General features: G+C 38.1%; 1 protein-coding gene across 1 annotated transcript in view; it reads right to left on the bottom strand.

The window, feature by feature from the left end:
- The window catches only part of LMNTD1 (lamin tail domain containing 1), a 50,727-nt gene that overhangs the window by 31,217 nt on the left and 2,282 nt on the right, over window positions 1-17,228 (bottom strand). The window contains exons 3-4 of the mRNA XM_006140290.1: window positions 14,261-14,496; window positions 9,432-9,606 (exon numbers count right to left, since the gene is read on the bottom strand). Coding sequence (XP_006140352.1) covers window positions 9,432-9,606; window positions 14,261-14,496 — 411 coding nt within the window. The remainder of the gene's footprint in view (window positions 1-9,431; window positions 9,607-14,260; window positions 14,497-17,228) is intronic.

Genomic DNA, 17,228 nt, shown 5'->3' with positions numbered 1-17,228 from the left:
CATGGTTCACTTTTCTACAGGCTCATTTAGCACTTTTATAATTGACTTAGTATTCATAATATATTGGTGTTTCATTATGTGTACATACTATCTGCAAAAGGAGGCCTTTTTCTCTTAATTGTCAGGGGGCATGTGCACGTATCAAAGAGAGAGAGAGAGAGAGCCCTCAATAGGTCATAGTCACGTCACAATCCTTTCTCCTACACATCACTGTCCTCTCAGATTTAGGGAATGCGCATGCACCTGCCTAGTATATTTTAAAACTTCTGGGTCTGGGATTTGAAACATTGTCAACCATGTAGGATCTAGTTTTCTTAAACCACTTGGCTACAGAGCCAAGAAGAGCCAAGATTTTTTTAAAAAAATCTCATCTATGATGACTCTTACGTTATAATTTGAACTTCTGAAATTTTTACTGTGATAAAATTTATCAATATTTTTCTTTACAGTTTCTGTGTCCTACGTAAGAAATGTTTTCTAGGCCAGTGGTGGCATGGTGATTAAGCTGGCTGGATCCCACATGGCTGATCTTGTGGTTCAAATCTCAGACCCAGTGGCTTAGAAACACACTGAGCACAGACATACATGTGCCCAAAATCTTGAAAGGAAAGAAAAATGGAGAAGAAAAAGTTGTAGTGTGATCACTCCCCATGGAGGGTGCTTTCTCAACTTTCCTTGTCTCTCTCTCTCTCTGGAGAGTACATGCACTCTCTGGCGAATTTAAAAAACAAATTTCCCTACTCTTACATTTTCTTTCAAATATTTTAAGAATTTGCTTTTCACAGCTTTTATTTGTTTGTATAATATATGGATGTATATTTCATATGAGTAGCTAATTTCCCTAGCCAATTTATTAAATTGTCCATTATTTCTCTACTGATTTATAATGCCACATCTATCACATAGCAAGTTTCTGCCATTGTAAGGCATTCTCTCTCTTCTGTTCATTAAGCTGTCAGTCCTATGCCTTTGCCGAATGGTTTTAGTTTATGCTGCTTTATATTAAATCTTGATTTTGGTTGGACAAGTGTTTCATTTTCTTTTTCAATATTATGATAACTGTTTTGGGACTTTTACCCTTTGTAGGGGGCAGAATTACTGCTCAGAGATGTCCATTTCCAATTCTTAAATCTTGTGAATATATTATGTTGCTTCACAAAAGGACTTGGCAAGTACAAATATAATTATGGATTTAAAAAAAATTGTCAGAGAGCACTTACACTAACAGAAAAGAGAGAGAGAAATGAGAAAGCATTCCCCTTGTGGAATGGTTACGCCACAATTGCTTCTCTTCCATTTGTCCATCCTTTCAGGGTTTTTGGGTGTTCATGCATACGTTCCTAGCATCTTCTCAAGCTGCCCAGTCAGGGTCTTGAACCACACAGACAGCCACATAGGATCTGGTTGCCTTAACCATCAAGCAATGGGCTGGCTCAGGTATGGATTTTAAAATAGACAGATTATCCTGAATTATCTAAATGGACATAATCTAATCAAACAAATGTTTAAAATTTGGAAATTTATTCTGGCTGGAAGTAGAAGAAGGGTGCGGAGGGAAGTCAGAGAAAAAGCAAGCATGAGAAAGAGCTGAGAAACTAATACTGGCTCTGATTTGTAGGGGCCCGTAGGCAAGGACTGCAGCGAGGTCTTCAGTAGTTACAGAGCCCATGCTAACAGCTGGCAAGGAAATGGGCCCCTCAGTCCCACAACCACAAAGAACTGAATTTGGCCAACCACCTCAAAGAATTTGGAAGCAGATTCTCTCCCAGAGCTCCCAAGTAAGAGCCCAGCTGTCTGACACCTTGATTTTGAAATTGTGAATTTTTCTTGAAGAGGTTTTTGTCATAGGGTGTGTGCACTCATTGGAGAGACAATGAGAGGGAAAGTAAGAAGTCACCCTCCAAGAGGGTGGCTATGCCACAATTCTTTCTCTTCGTTTTCCTCCCAGGATCTTGGGCACAAATGCAAACACACCCAGAGTGATGTTCAAGCACTGGTCTGGGACTCAAACTGTGGTTGGCCATGTGGGAGTCCAGTAATGTAATCGGTATGTCATCTGCTGGCCCCAAAATGATGAAATTATTTTTTAAAGAATCATTTTACTTAACTTTATTTATTTATTTTAATTTGACCAGAGAGGGATAGAGTAAGAGAGAGAGAGGGAAAATAAGAAAGCAAGTTGCCAGATCCGGGCCTCGAACTACTGTTGGCCATGTGGCAGTCAAGGGCCCTTAATCACCACACCACCTGCCAACCCCAAAATTGTGAAATTTTAAGAAGAGAAATTAGCTGAGCCAACCCGGATTTAGGCCCTATAGAAAGAACAGAGTGGTGATGAATGGATACTGTCCATCTTAGGTTAAGTTGTTAGTTTGGTAGGAGTTTGTTATGGCAGCAATTAAAAGCTAGAACACATTTCTTAAAATTTTAAAATAAGTTTGTCAGAAATGCTGTCCAGATGGCCCATAGTTTCATCCCAATGTCCTTGTTGGAGATTTGTTCCAGTGTCTGTCTTCTATATTTCTGTTAATAAACTAATTGCCAACCAGTCTTTCTGATGTTTCTTTGACGATAATTATCTCTGACCTCTGGTTGATTTTAATTTTTTTATGTCTTCCTATGGTTTAGAAGTTTTTCTACAATGTACCTAAGTTGTTTATTTTTCTATGTTTTATCCTGTTTGGAGTTGGTTGTGCTTTTGAATCTTTGACTCGGTGTTTTTCATTGGTTGGGAAAATTCTCTGTTGTATTTCCACGACTCCTGTTTTACCTTGATTTCCCCCTCCTCTGTAGTGACTTCAATGAAAAGTATTAAACTTTTGTCTCTCATGCTTATTTTTAACCTTCTTCTCTATGATTCAGTCTGGAAATTTTCTTCTGAGAATACAATAATCTTCTCTTTTGCAGTATCGAATGTACCATGAAACCCACCTACTGAAATAGTATTTTCTGTTATTGGAATTTTTTTTTTTACCTGTAGAGCTTGCTTTTTATTATTTTTAGTTTCCAGGTTTATGCTAAAATTTTTTATAATATCATTTAATTTCTTGAATATTTTAGTCAATTTTCTTGAATACTTAGAATGTTTTTTGAAAATCCCATCAGATAACCACAATATCTGGACCTCCTATGCCTGTTTCTGGTGTTTTTGTTTTAGTTTTTGTTATAGGGTGCCTGTGCTCTCCAGAAAGGTACAGAGAGGGGGAAGTGATAAATCATCCTCAAAAGGGGATGGCCGCGCTACAATCCCTTCTCCTCTATCCTCTTCTCAGGACTTTGGGTACACATGCGGACATGCCCAGTGTATTTTTCTAGCCACTGGGTCTGGGACTCCAACTGTAAAGTTGGCCAGGTGGGAATCCAGTGCCTTAACCACTACACCACCTGCTGGCTCCTGGTGTCCATTTTTAATCTTGGTTTTGGGGCAACTTTTATCTTTCATACACAAGTTATTTCTGATTTAGTACCTAGCAGTGTAAGTAAAGCAACAACAACAACAAATATGCGTCTATAAACACACAGACACACACACACACATACACGCACACACAGTAAAGGTAAATTAAGTTTCTGTATATTTTCTCACTCCAGAGAAGATTTATTTTTGCTCTGGTAGGCATTTAAATTGAGAACAAACCACTTTAATTAAATCAGGGTGTGAAATGATTAGACACAGACTGGTCTATTTTGAATATAGCCTTAGAATGTGCCCTTTGAAGTTCCAACTGAAAGCCGTGGGTGTTTATCAATAATCCTCTTCTCCACGAGCCCTGAATGCCAATTTTTATTCACCTTGTCCTGTGATCCTGCCAACATCTCTGATGAACTTCCCAGTCTCTTACTACTGCTTTCAAATTGGCAACTGTTTTGAGGAGAAAAGTGGCTCCAAATCTCAGGCTGTTACAGTGTTTCCTCTCTGAGGCATTATGAGAATAAGGAAATAAACACCTACACAGAACCTCTTGACATGCAGTACCAAATCCCCTTCAAAATGGTGGCCCCACTTCATACTTTCGTTGCATTGTAGAGACTCCCTTTGGAATAATTTGTGTAAATCTCTTTTCTTTTTTTCTTTTTCTTTTTGTATTATATTATGCTTCTTACAAAATTATGGATGTAGCATTTTACCCCTTTGAAATTCCTGATGTCATCCTCATCTTACTGTTGCTGAATTCCCTGGGATATTTTCATTTTTTGACAGAATGCCATTTTGGTTTCTCAGGCTTACTTTTTCTGCACAGGAAGGTAAGAACTATTTTGACTTTTGTTTTTAAACAGGTAGGAACCTAGAATAGCTCAGTTATTCATTTGTTATCATACATATAGTTGAAAATGTAGGATAATCAATATTCAAAAATTTTTCATTATTCAAGCAAAATGTTTGTGAATCTTTAAGTCTTTAATTTTATGTACATAAGTAGCATAAATTTGCTCATCTGAAGAAAACAGTTGTCTATATCAGGGCACTGCATTTGCCTTCATTTTGATATAAGACCTAAAGCTACAGGCAAATACTTCACATAATACACAGAAATGCACAAAGGTGGGCCGATAACATGCTATCACATAGCCTTTAACAGTTATCTTTTTCTCTTCCTGGTAAGCCTTCCCATTTATCTTCAGAGGAAAGTGACTGGAGACCCCTGCTTGTAATTTGTGATTGGCTGAGTGGGGAGTGATGTTCTAGTCTTCCAGTCAGTAGCTTCTACAAGGCTGGATTTGAAAAGACACTGGAAGAGACACATGGCTATGTAATGTTCTAAAATAACTTTCCATTATTTAAGCACTGATTTATCTAGTTGCTAGATTCTCCTTGATAGCTCCATGATATTTGTTTGCTTTCAGGTTTTTGCTATTGTAGTTTACTAAAATTGTCTTTAGAGTTTCAGTTCTTCCAACATATATCTACCTAACATTTTCTATACAAGTTGGCATCTGTGTTTGCAGTTGGGGGAAGGGTATGTGCTGATGAGGAAGTGTGGTGTTATGTTTTGATTTTATTTTATTTGCCAAAGAGTATGTACGTTTGCCAGTGAGAAAGAGAGAGAGAGAGAGGGAGAGAGAAAGCACCCTAAAATGGGGCAGAGTCATGCCTCGGTCTCCTCCATTTCTCCATCCTGTAGGGATTTGGGGCATGCATATACATGTGCACATGTGCCAGCACAGTATTCAAGCCTCCAGGGCTGGGGTTCAAACTATGATTGTCCAAGCGGGATTTGACTCCTTTAACTACTAGTTCACAGAGCCAGCCCCACAACTTTTTCTGCTTTTAAACAAAAATTTGGGAAGACTCAGAGAACTTGATAGAGGAAATCAATGAAACCAAACACTGATTGATTGAGAAGCTCAATAAAACAGAAATATCTCTAATAAGACAGATCAGGAAAAAGAAAAGACTCAAAAGACCATGGCAGTACAGATTCTGCAAATACTAAAAAATAAGTAAGGGAATATTATGAACAACTTTATGCCAGTAAGTTTGAGAACTTAGATGAAATAGGTAAATTCAGTGAAAGACATAACCTAAGATTCACTTAAGAAGAAATCAATAACCAGAATAGCCCGATATCTACTTAAAAATAGAATGTGTAGTTTAAAAACTTGCCCACAGAGAAACTCAAGGCTCAGATAGCTTCACTGATCCATTTTATAAGACACTTAAGGAAAAAATAATATTACTTCTACACAATTCTTACACAAAATGAAAGAAAAGAGAGTAGTTTTCCCAACTCATTCTGAAATGAGCATTACTCTGATAGCAAAGCAGACAGATTGCAGAAAAATAAAACTACAAATTAATATTCTTCACAAACATAGATGCAAGTTTGAAATGAAATATTAATAAGCTCAGTTTAATTATATATTAAAAGGATAAACATAACCAACTGAGGTTTGTTGTTAAGAGTCCAAGATTACCATTAAAAAAAAAAAAAAAAGTTGGGACCAGCAGTTAGCGTAATGGCTATGTCGCTTGTAATTTGTGATTGGCTGAGTGGGGAGTGATGTTCTAGTCTTCCAGTCAGTAGCTTCTACAAGGCTGGATTTGAAAAGACACTGGAAGAGACACATGGCTATGTAATGTTCTAAAATAACTTTCCATTATTTAAGCACTGATTTATCTAGTTGCTAGATTCTCCTTGATAGCTCCATGATATTTGTTTGCTTTCAGGTTTTTGCTATTGTAGTTTACTAAAATTGTCTTTAGAGTTTCAGTTCTTCCAACATATATCTACCTAACATTTTCTATACAAGTTGGCATCTGTGTTTGCAGTTGGGGGAAGGGTATGTGCTGATGAGGAAGTGTGGTGTTATGTTTTGATTTTATTTTATTTGCCAAAGAGTATGTACGTTTGCCAGTGAGAAAGAGAGAGAGAGAGAGGGAGAGAGAAAGCACCCTAAAATGGGGCAGAGTCATGCCTCGGTCTCCTCCATTTCTCCATCCTGTAGGGATTTGGGGCATGCATATACATGTGCACATGTGCCAGCACAGTATTCAAGCCTCCAGGGCTGGGGTTCAAACTATGATTGTCCAAGCGGGATTTGACTCCTTTAACTACTAGTTCACAGAGCCAGCCCCACAACTTTTTCTGCTTTTAAACAAAAATTTGGGAAGACTCAGAGAACTTGATAGAGGAAATCAATGAAACCAAACACTGATTGATTGAGAAGCTCAATAAAACAGAAATATCTCTAATAAGACAGATCAGGAAAAAGAAAAGACTCAAAAGACCATGGCAGTACAGATTCTGCAAATACTAAAAAATAAGTAAGGGAATATTATGAACAACTTTATGCCAGTAAGTTTGAGAACTTAGATGAAATAGGTAAATTCAGTGAAAGACATAACCTAAGATTCACTTAAGAAGAAATCAATAACCAGAATAGCCCGATATCTACTTAAAAATAGAATGTGTAGTTTAAAAACTTGCCCACAGAGAAACTCAAGGCTCAGATAGCTTCACTGATCCATTTTATAAGACACTTAAGGAAAAAATAATATTACTTCTACACAATTCTTACACAAAATGAAAGAAAAGAGAGTAGTTTTCCCAACTCATTCTGAAATGAGCATTACTCTGATAGCAAAGCAGACAGATTGCAGAAAAATAAAACTACAAATTAATATTCTTCACAAACATAGATGCAAGTTTGAAATGAAATATTAATAAGCTCAGTTTAATTATATATTAAAAGGATAAACATAACCAACTGAGGTTTGTTGTAAGAGTCCGAGATTACCATTAAAAAAAAAAAAAAAGTTGGGACCAGCAGTTAGCGTAATGGCTATGTCACTGGACTCCCACGTAGTCGACCACAGTTAGCATTCCGGACCCCGTGGCTTAAAATTCACGCCGGTCGCATGTGCGTGGGTGCCCAAGATCCCGAGAGGAGAATGGAGGAGAAGGGATTGCGACGTGACCATCCCCCCTGGGGGGTGATTTCTTGCTTTCTTTCTCTATGTCTCTGTCTGTCTGGCGAGCGCATGCACCCTATAGCAAAAACCTCTCCAAAAAAAAAAAAAAAGAAAAAAAGAAAAAAAAAGTTCATCTCAATAGTGCATAAAAAGCATTTGACAAAATCTAACATGAATTCATGCTATGAATTCCACAGATTAACTGTTCTGAATCACAACTGGTCATTCTGCTGTTGGAGGGCTTCTCATTGCTTCCTATTATCCATGGCGATGCCAATTATTTAACCGAGTTCAAGGCTCACTGTGATCTGTCCCCAACTCTGCCATCTACCACTCTGTTAGACCTCTTCATGCATTTCTTCAAGAAACTGTACTATAAAAGTCTTCATAGCTGATCATAGCGCTTCTGTCTTTCTTTGTTTATGATAATCCTTTGCTGTAGGCTAGTTGCTCTCAACCCTGGATATGCATTAGAATAATCTTGGGATTTAAAAAAAGATAAGGAAGTGGATACCCAATTTCTTTTTTTTTTTTTTTTAGTTTTTTTTTTCGATTTGTTTTTGTGTTTTTTTGCCATAGGGCACATATGTTCACCAGAGAGAAAAAGAGAGACAGGAGAAATCATCCCCATCCAGAATGACCACAGTGCAGTCCCTTCTACTCCAGTCTCTTTTGGGGATTTTTGGGCATGCATGCACACGTGCCTAGCACAATTTTTCAAACTGCTGGGTCCTGGACTTGACCTATGCAGTTGGCCATGTGGGATCCAGTGCCTTAACTTACATGCCACCTGCTGGCCCTAGATGATCAATTCTATCACTAGAGATTCTAAGTCAAAGTCTGAGATTCCATTCAGGACATTAAAAGCTCCCCAGGTAATCCAATAGGGTAGGTAGGTTTGAAAATGAATCATCTAAGAATGCTCTAACACACTCCAAATTTGTATATCCAACACTCATCTGTTCTTTAATAGGGTAGGTAGGTTTGAAAATGAATCATCTAAGAATGCTCTAACACACTCCAAATTTGTATATCCAACACTCATCTGTTCTTTAAAGTCTTATCTAAATAACAGTGTCTTTATAGAATCTTCACAGATTATCCCCAGCAAGAGAGCTTGCTGCGCCAAGCTCTCCTTTCTCTGAACCCTAGGTGTGTTATTTGCCTCTCTTTAATGCTCACCTATCTACAAGTCTTCCATGTCCTGAGTATAAGTTCTTAAAACCGTAGTTAATTCTTTTTGAAAAAAAAAATTGCCCCAAATAGTAACATGGCAGGTACTGACTGACTCGATAAGATATTTTTAGACAGTTGAGCAAACACTTACTTTCCACAGTTAAGTGGTAATAGGACATAAGTGACTGAATTTAGGAAACAGCATAAAAGGAAAAGTTTCCTTCATATCTGACCCTCACCTCTAGTTAACAACTTCTTTCAGTCCTCTAATACCCTCTATCAATATGTGTTTATCACCAACATTTCACGATTCAGTCCGTTGTTCATGGAATAAGTAAAGCAAAGTTAAATGATTAGATGTGCCAACTCTTGTATTTTACTCCTGGTATCAACTTTCTTCCCTGGTCAATTCCTTTTGCCATAGACACTAACAGCCACAAAAATGGATCAATGAGATTAAAAAAGAAGTTAATTTACCTTGTCTTAAATTCAAGAGCCTACTATAACAGAAGAAAAAATTATGTCAGACCCATCAGAATGATTCACCACCAATAAACACATTCTTGGATAATTGAGTTGACTCTATTTGTAGAGATTAGGTAATGATGATGTTTTCTCTGGCATCTCTGAAGACTTAATATTTCTTATTTGACTTTCTAAAAAGTTGTATCAATTGCTTTTAACTGCTCAGAACATGAAACAGTTATATTGCAATGAATTGCTTAGGGATTTTGCTGAGCTCATAAATCTAAGAATAGATAAGAACTTTATTTTCTACTGATTTATTGGTCCTACCCCAATGAAAGATATTAAATAGCGTACACACAAACAGAATGTGTACCTGGACGTAGATTGGCCAACTTCTTCAAGAATTGTAGAAAAGTGTTTATAAGTTTTCTCAATGTAGTCTGAGTGTGGAATAAGTTTCTTTGCATCCCCAAACAAAGAAAGGAAATAATCTTCTCCTTCCCCAATCATAGGTATCTCAGGCAGTTTCTCTGGAATAAAGCTGAGTTCTTTCAGGGAAACCAAAGAGGAAAGAAACCAAGAGAGAAGTAACTAAAAGGACATTAAAGAAGCCAAAAGTCATTTTTTTTATTTCCTGTTTCTATTAAACTTTATTTTTTGGGACCAGCAAGTGGTGTGATAGCTAAGGCACTGTCCCCAGATGGCTGACTGCAGTCAGGTTTCTGGACGTGGTGGCTTGAAAATCACACTGTGCATGTGCTTATGTGCCCAAAATCCCAGTAGGAGAATGGATGAGAAGGGATTGCGGTGTGGCCATTCCCCCTGGGGCATGATTTCTCACTTTTCCTCTCACTGTTTCTCTCTGGCAAGTGCGTGCGCCCCATGGCAAAAACCTAAAAACAAAACGAAACAAAAACCTATACTTTTTGTACATTTTATTGTCACTGTCAAATCCAATGAGAATAGATCGAAGCTTTAAGCAAAATCTGTAAAGTACCATTAAGTGAATAGTTTCAGTACCATCTTCAACTCCTAAAGGTTTTTCTCAGTTATCTTAGAATATCAATGATAGGATCAGCACAATGACTATCTTACTGATTATTTGGTATACTACAAGCATCATCGGGACCAGCAGTTAGCGTAATGGCTATGCCACTGGACTCCCATGTACTCAACTGTGGTTCGAGTCCCGGACCTAGTGGCTTAAAACTCATGCTGGACGTGTGTGCATGCGTGCCCAAGATCCTGAGAGGAGAACAGAGAAGGGATTGCAGCGTGGCCATCCCCCCGGGGGGTGATTTCTCGCTTTCTGTCTCTCTGTCTCTCTCTATCTGTCTGGCGAGCACATGCGCCCTATAGCAAAAACCTCTCCAAAAAAAAGAAAAAAAAAAGCATCATCGGTTTTTGAGTAGGTAAAACATCTGAGTCTGTTAAATTTGGATGTGTGATATATAAATATAAATATATAAAACACACACACATATATATATATAGACTTACTATATTTCATATTGGCTGTACTCTTCCAATTGCTACTTGTAAACTAAAGCCTCAAAGGAGTCCTCTCCTGACCATGGCTAGTTCTTTTGCCAGATAAAAACATAAACTTCCTCTAACTAAAATATCTTATTAGAAAGACAAAGTGACGGTTAATTAGATTCTAGTATCCTTGTAGAAGTTTACTCTCAAAATTTTTGGAAAGATTCAAATATAAAATAAGTTTCATGATTTTGTGCAGAAAGAACTGTGCTAGATAAACCTAACGATGTGTCTGCGAAGAGGCATCAGGGCCAAGTGGGAAGAGAATGTCTTGGATTTAGACAAACTTGCACTTACATTTCAACTCTGCCACGTACAATGGCACTTCCAAAATTTCACGGAAAATGTCAGTAAAGTATGAGTTTATTTTAGTGCCCCAAAATTTTGAAATCCATGAATAGGATCTTCATAGGAACTTAAAAATATTTTTTTCTTTATTCATGATAGAGTACATACACAAAAGAGTGATTGAGAGAGAGGGTGGGAAAAAGATGAGTGCTATCCACAGGGTCCAGTCAGGTCATGGTCCCTTTCCTCCAGACCTCCAGACTGTTGGATCTTGGGTACTTGTATGCACCTGGACTCTTTCCGGCTGACTGGAGGGGATTCAAACCTCAGTTATCATGCAGGATCCGGCTTCTCTTGGGCAGTATTTTATCACTGCACTACTAAGCTGATCCTTTCTGTGAACTTTTTGAAACTCCCCCCTTATATTAAGTCAAAGGATTTAGACTTTCTGAGTTTCTGTTTTTTTCTTTAATATGAAATAAGAATGCTACTACCTCGTATAAGGAGATACGAGGATTGGTGATAATTAGGTCAGTATTTGGCAGCGTTTAGCATTTAGCTAGTATGCAGTAAATGATAGTTATTATTATAGTACAGGGTTTTAATGAATGTGGCCTTGGGTCCAAAATCATCAAAGGATTAAGACAGTCTAGAGTTTATTTTAGATTCTAATATCTTTAATGAAACCAAAGCAAGGTAAAAGATATAAAGGAATAAAACCGCATGTCTTAAGAAGGATTTCTCACAGTATTTTGCTGAGAAGAAACATGGAATTAAGGCAATTCATTTCCAGTTAAGTATTTAATTCTTAAATTCTGGGCCAGAAGGTGGCATGGTGATTGAAGAGCTGGACTCCTGTACTGCCGACTGTGGCTCAAGTTCCAGGCCTGGCACCCTGCTTTTCACTTTCTCTCTCTCTGTCTCTCTGGTGAACACATATGTCATATAATAAATTTTGAGAAAGAATAATAATAAACAAAATTACGTAAATAATTCTTTTTTTAATACCTTTGGGAAAAGTATACGGAAGGCTTTTTTTTTTTTTTATAACTTTTTAAGGTTTTTGCCATAGGGCATGTGCACTTGTTGGAGAGAAACAGAGAGACAGGGAGAGGGGAAGGTGAGAACCACCCCCTCTAGGGGGTAGGGCCACATCACAACCCCTTCCCTTCCATCCTCCTCCCAAGATTTTTGGGCCTGCACACTCACATACTCGACGTGAATTTCAAGCCTCTGGCTCCAGGACTTGAACTACAGTCAGCCATGTAGGAGTCCAGCACCTTAATCACCATGCTATCTGCTGGTCCCATACAGCAGGCTTCTTAATATTCATCTTGAGGGGTGAAAACCTTTGTATTTCAAAAGGAATTTTTCAAAAGAAAATAACACACAATAATTTTGGTTCTAGATTATTTCATTGTTTTAATTTCCAGAGGATGTGTGTACTCCTCAGACAGACAGATGAGAGAGCGTGCACATGTGTGAGAGAAAGGACACCTCCTAATAGGGCATGATCACACCACAATCCCTTCTCCTCTATTTCTTTATCTTGTTAGGATTCTGGGCACACACACATGTATTTAATGTCTTTTCCAAGCCACCAGGACTGAGATTCAAACCACAGCTGACCAAATGGGATTTGTCTCCATTAATCGTGAGGCTATGGGGCTGTCCCTTTCGTTGTTATTTCAGCTAGAACAACAGATAGCCATGGACTGGATGCAACAAGTTTCAGTGGGCCCAGATCTCTATCTACAGCAGCAGAAGCTATAGTCACTGACGGAGAAGACCACATCCCAATTCAGCAGTTACCTTGTAAAAAAAGTCTTTGTATTTTGTCCCCTCCCCCACCCCATACTGTGAGCCTTTACAGTTTAACCTCAGTATAGACTATATGCTATGATTGATGCCATGCCAAAGAATGCAACAATTTCCTTTCCTGGATCCAAAATTTATATTTACATTCTTAAGTATATACAGGTTGGTCATTGCTAAAGGTTACGGTAAACTTCGGAGGCTTCTTTGGTAAATTACCTTAGTCATATAAACAGTGAAATGGAATATGACTATAATGGCAGTAGGACAAAATCCATATAACACTGTGTCAAAGGTCAGGAAAATACCAGAAACAAAATGAATATAGATGAGAGGCAACCAGGCTATAAATGTCTGCAGAAAGGGATGAGCAAATGGCTTAATGGTTACATCGCTGGACTCCCATGTGGCTGATCACAGTTCAAGTCCCAGATGTGGCAGCTTAAAACTCATGCCGGGTGCATGTGGTGCATGCCCAAAATTTCCAGAGGAGGGATTGCAATCTGGCCATCCCCCCGGGGAGTAGGGTGAGTGTGCACGCCCTTTAGCAAAAAATCTCTCTAAAAATCAATGTCTACAGAAAATGAAAAGACAATGGAAACAACAGATAGTCAGGGGAGCATTTGTGCTACCAGTTTTGAAACTTACTAGTTGATTGGCAACTGAAACACAAACCTGAAAAATAGCTACACTAAAAGAAGGTGCTTATAGGTATATTGAGATTTACAACTAATTTTTATTGAGTGCTTATTATGTGCTAGGTGCTACTCTTACATATCTCAAGCTCATAGCCCTATGAAGTTTATATGTTAGTCCCCATTTCACAGTTGTACAAAATGAGACTGAGAGAAGCAACATACTTTACCCAATGCCTTGCATGGTAGGCATAGAATAACAGAAGGTCCTGTGTTTCCAAGGACAGTGGTGTTTTCAGTAATCATGAAAATATACCCTTCACAGTTCCCTAAACATGGTAAGAAGCAAACATCCTACAGTATTGGTATTGTTGAGTCCATTATTGAAACTGTCAAAACTTCACTTCTTCCTACCAGACTACTGTTTCCTCCAAGTTTTTCTTTTTTCTTTTTTTTTTTAATGTTTCCCTCTTTTCTCACTGTGATCTTATTATTCTATGTTTCTCCTTTCTGTTATCTATTTAATCCTCTCCTAAGCCATAATTCAAGGCACAAAATATGCAAAATGTTACTTAATCTTTCTGGTACCATTCATAAAAAGGGCAGTTAATCCTTTACCTTAAAATGTTTAAATATTTAGTAGTTCTAGGGTATGTTCATAATCAACCCAGAAATCATCCTGATAACTTAAGCTAGCTTTAAGATGACATATTTTGGCACATGCATTTATGTGGCTTGAATCTAAGGAGCTAATTCCAGGATCAATGATGACTATAGTCGAGTTACTTTTTATGTGACATGAACAAGTTAGCATTATTGGACATGAATAATAAGATATTGTTTCTGGCTGGGAGGCATGTAAAGAATCTATTGAAATATATGTTTTAAAAATAGTATAAAAATATTTGGTTCATATTTTGCTTACCTGAGCTGACTTCTTCTAGGGAATAGGTTTTCATCGTAGACTTAGAAGTCAATGGTCCCATTGTTGACATAGTTATTCCACTGGACTGAGGAGTCACGATATGGAAACCAAGAGGTATGTCAAGAGATAATGACAGTGCTGTGACATCTGAAATTTTTGCTTTGGGATAAAAATGTACTGAAGATCCCTGTGACACTGGGAGATTTTCATATTTCTCTTCTTTTCTGTGTACAAAACTTAAAATAAACAAAGGAAGAAAGTCAAAATGGCTATGAACACAAGAAGCATGGACTATCATTATTATCCAGAGTTCTGCTTGTCAAAGAAAGATGCATCTAATACACAAGTAATATAATGTCTTATATCTCATTTTAAAAATCTAGATAAAACACTTTAGTGTCAATTTACTACATAAGTTTCCTTTTTATTTAAATATCACATTTTTATTGTAAATGGTTTTGAAAATATGTAAATGTAGAAAAAAGAAAATAATAAATTAGTGAAATATCATCAACCAGAAATTTCACCAAAAGTATCAGTCTTTTTAAAGCATATTTCACTCAAAGTTGAGGCTCTATAAACCATTTATACCCCACTTTCACTCATGTTACATCATATTCCCTTTTTCCATTAAATAAAATATGATTACACTTTCTGTTTAGTATATCATTGTTGGGCCAGTCCCATGTCCTGGTGGTTAAGGGAGCCAGATCCCATATGGTGACCACACAGATTCCTATTGTTGCTTTGTCCCAACCCTGGGGACAGTCAAACAGGTTTCCTGAGGGAAGGAGTGAGAGACGGGACGAACAACGCAGTGTTACAACACGGAGATGATGCGGGGTTACAACTCTTCAGGGTCATCCGGAGATGATGCATTGTCATAGCTCTTCAGGGTCGTCCAGAGACCACACGGTGTCACAACTCTTCAGGGTCTTCAGGGTTGTCTGGAGATGATGCGGTGTTACAACTCTTCAGGGTCTTCTGGAGATGTCACAGTGTTACAACTCTTCAGGGTCTTCAGGGTCGTCTGGTGATTGTGGGCCAGGGATCATGATTATATACATGTTGATGGGCGGTGATTGGTTGTCCTATATGCTAATGAAGGATTGTAGAAGGTGGGTTATGATTGGTTGCTTTTGTGGACCAATCATAAGGTGCCAGATATACAAATCTGAGGGATTCTAAGCTCACCAATTTGCTATGGGAAGTGGCACATCAGAGTATGGTTTTGAAGGTGAGGTTTTGAAGGGGAACCAATCATGGCCTTTGGCATTGTGTAATTGTTTGCTCTCTGAGAAACCAGCGATATTCACTGGTGCGCAGCCTTCCACATTGCTTAACTAATTTTCCTATAATAACAAGTATTATATAGTTAATATTTGATTTAGAATAAATTATGTGTGTGTTGGAGGGACTGACAGGAAGAAGGGAGAAGAAAGATAATTTTCAGTTACTATTTTTATAAGTAAATCTTACAATCAACAGACTTCTGTTCTTTTTTTTTTTTTTTTTTTCTTTTTTTATTTTGCCAGAGGGCATGTACACTCACTGGCGAGAGAAAGAGAGGGAAAATGAGAAGATCATGTCCTCCCCTCTACCATGAGGAATGGTCATGCTGCAATTATTCTCCATTTCTTCCTACTGTTGGGATTTGGGGCACACACACACACACACACACACACACACACCTAGAGTATTTCTCAAGTGGCCAGATCTGGGACTTGTATTGCACAGTTGGTCATGTGTGATCCAGCTGCCTTAACTATCAGCTCATACGTTGGCCCTGAAGTTTTGTTCCAAATGCATCTCATAAAAGTTACAGACTTTTCAAGCAAATGTTTAAAATAATTAAATGGCATTGGATTTGAAAACTGAATTATTACTAGTCAAGTACTTAGTATGCTTGTACTTGCCATTTTGCTGACAATCCAAGCATTCATATTTGTCAGAAAAGTTCTAATCCACGACAATACACTCTTGAGCATGACTGTGAGGCAGTGGGAAGGAGACTCTAGAGGCAGATTGTCAAGTTACAGATATTTCATTTCTGTCCAACTTGATGCAAGATTGCATCACATGACTTCTTCCTGACACTAGCTAGAATAGGCAGGGAAAGTGCTTTTCTCTTTCAACATTCCTTACATGTGGATTTCATTATAGATTGGCTATATCCTTTAGCATGTTCATTTAACAAGTTCTCTCTCTCTCTTTTGTCCAGTAAAACAATAGCATTTCCAAATAAATTTAATTCCACAAAAGATTCCCAATAAAGCTTCATGAATATTGCAATAAGACAAATGTGGCCAAGGGCCATAGAGTGTTTTTTTTTTTAATTGTACTTGAATGAGAAATTTCTGATGGTTGCACATGTCTTTGGAAGAGCTAACGTTTCAGGAACAGACTTGTGACACAGCAGCCCATTGTCTGAACCTTCCACTCATCTACCTATTATTGGGAAAAGTCATGACATATTTTTTCTGTTTTTCTATGTAAAAATGTATCGTGTCTTCCTGACAACCCAATAGATTTCTTTTGGAACATAAGAGATTTTTCTTACTACTTAGATAGCTTTCCCCTTCAGCATGAGGAATTTTCTAACCCCCTCCTTAGTAGTTGATAGCACTGAAGCAGAGGCAACTACCAAAGCTCATTTCCAGCATCGCTTGGTCACTTTAGTAGAGGCTGCATTGGTAATATGGACAGCATCACTTGTCAGAGAACAAGTATTTAAAAATAGACTTGAGTGAAGCAGTACACACAGAACATCTACACAATAGCTTTAAATCATGTATATTCAATACTAACATTCATTTCTTAGAAAACGTTGGGACCCCGGGACCCATACCAAGCGAGGTGGCGGAGGGCGGAGGGCCCTGCTGTGGGCCCAGCCGGGCCCTGCGTGGGCCCCGCCTACCCCGGGACCCACGCCGAGCGAGGCAGCGGCAGGCGGCGGGCCCCCCACCCG

This window comes from Tupaia chinensis, unplaced genomic scaffold, assembly GCF_000334495.1.
Source record: "Tupaia chinensis unplaced genomic scaffold, TupChi_1.0 Scaffold000028_1, whole genome shotgun sequence".
Classification (NCBI taxonomy): Eukaryota; Metazoa; Chordata; class Mammalia; order Scandentia; family Tupaiidae; genus Tupaia; species Tupaia belangeri.
Note: the sequence above shows the minus strand (reverse complement) of the source record. Positions and strands in the feature narration are given on the sequence as shown.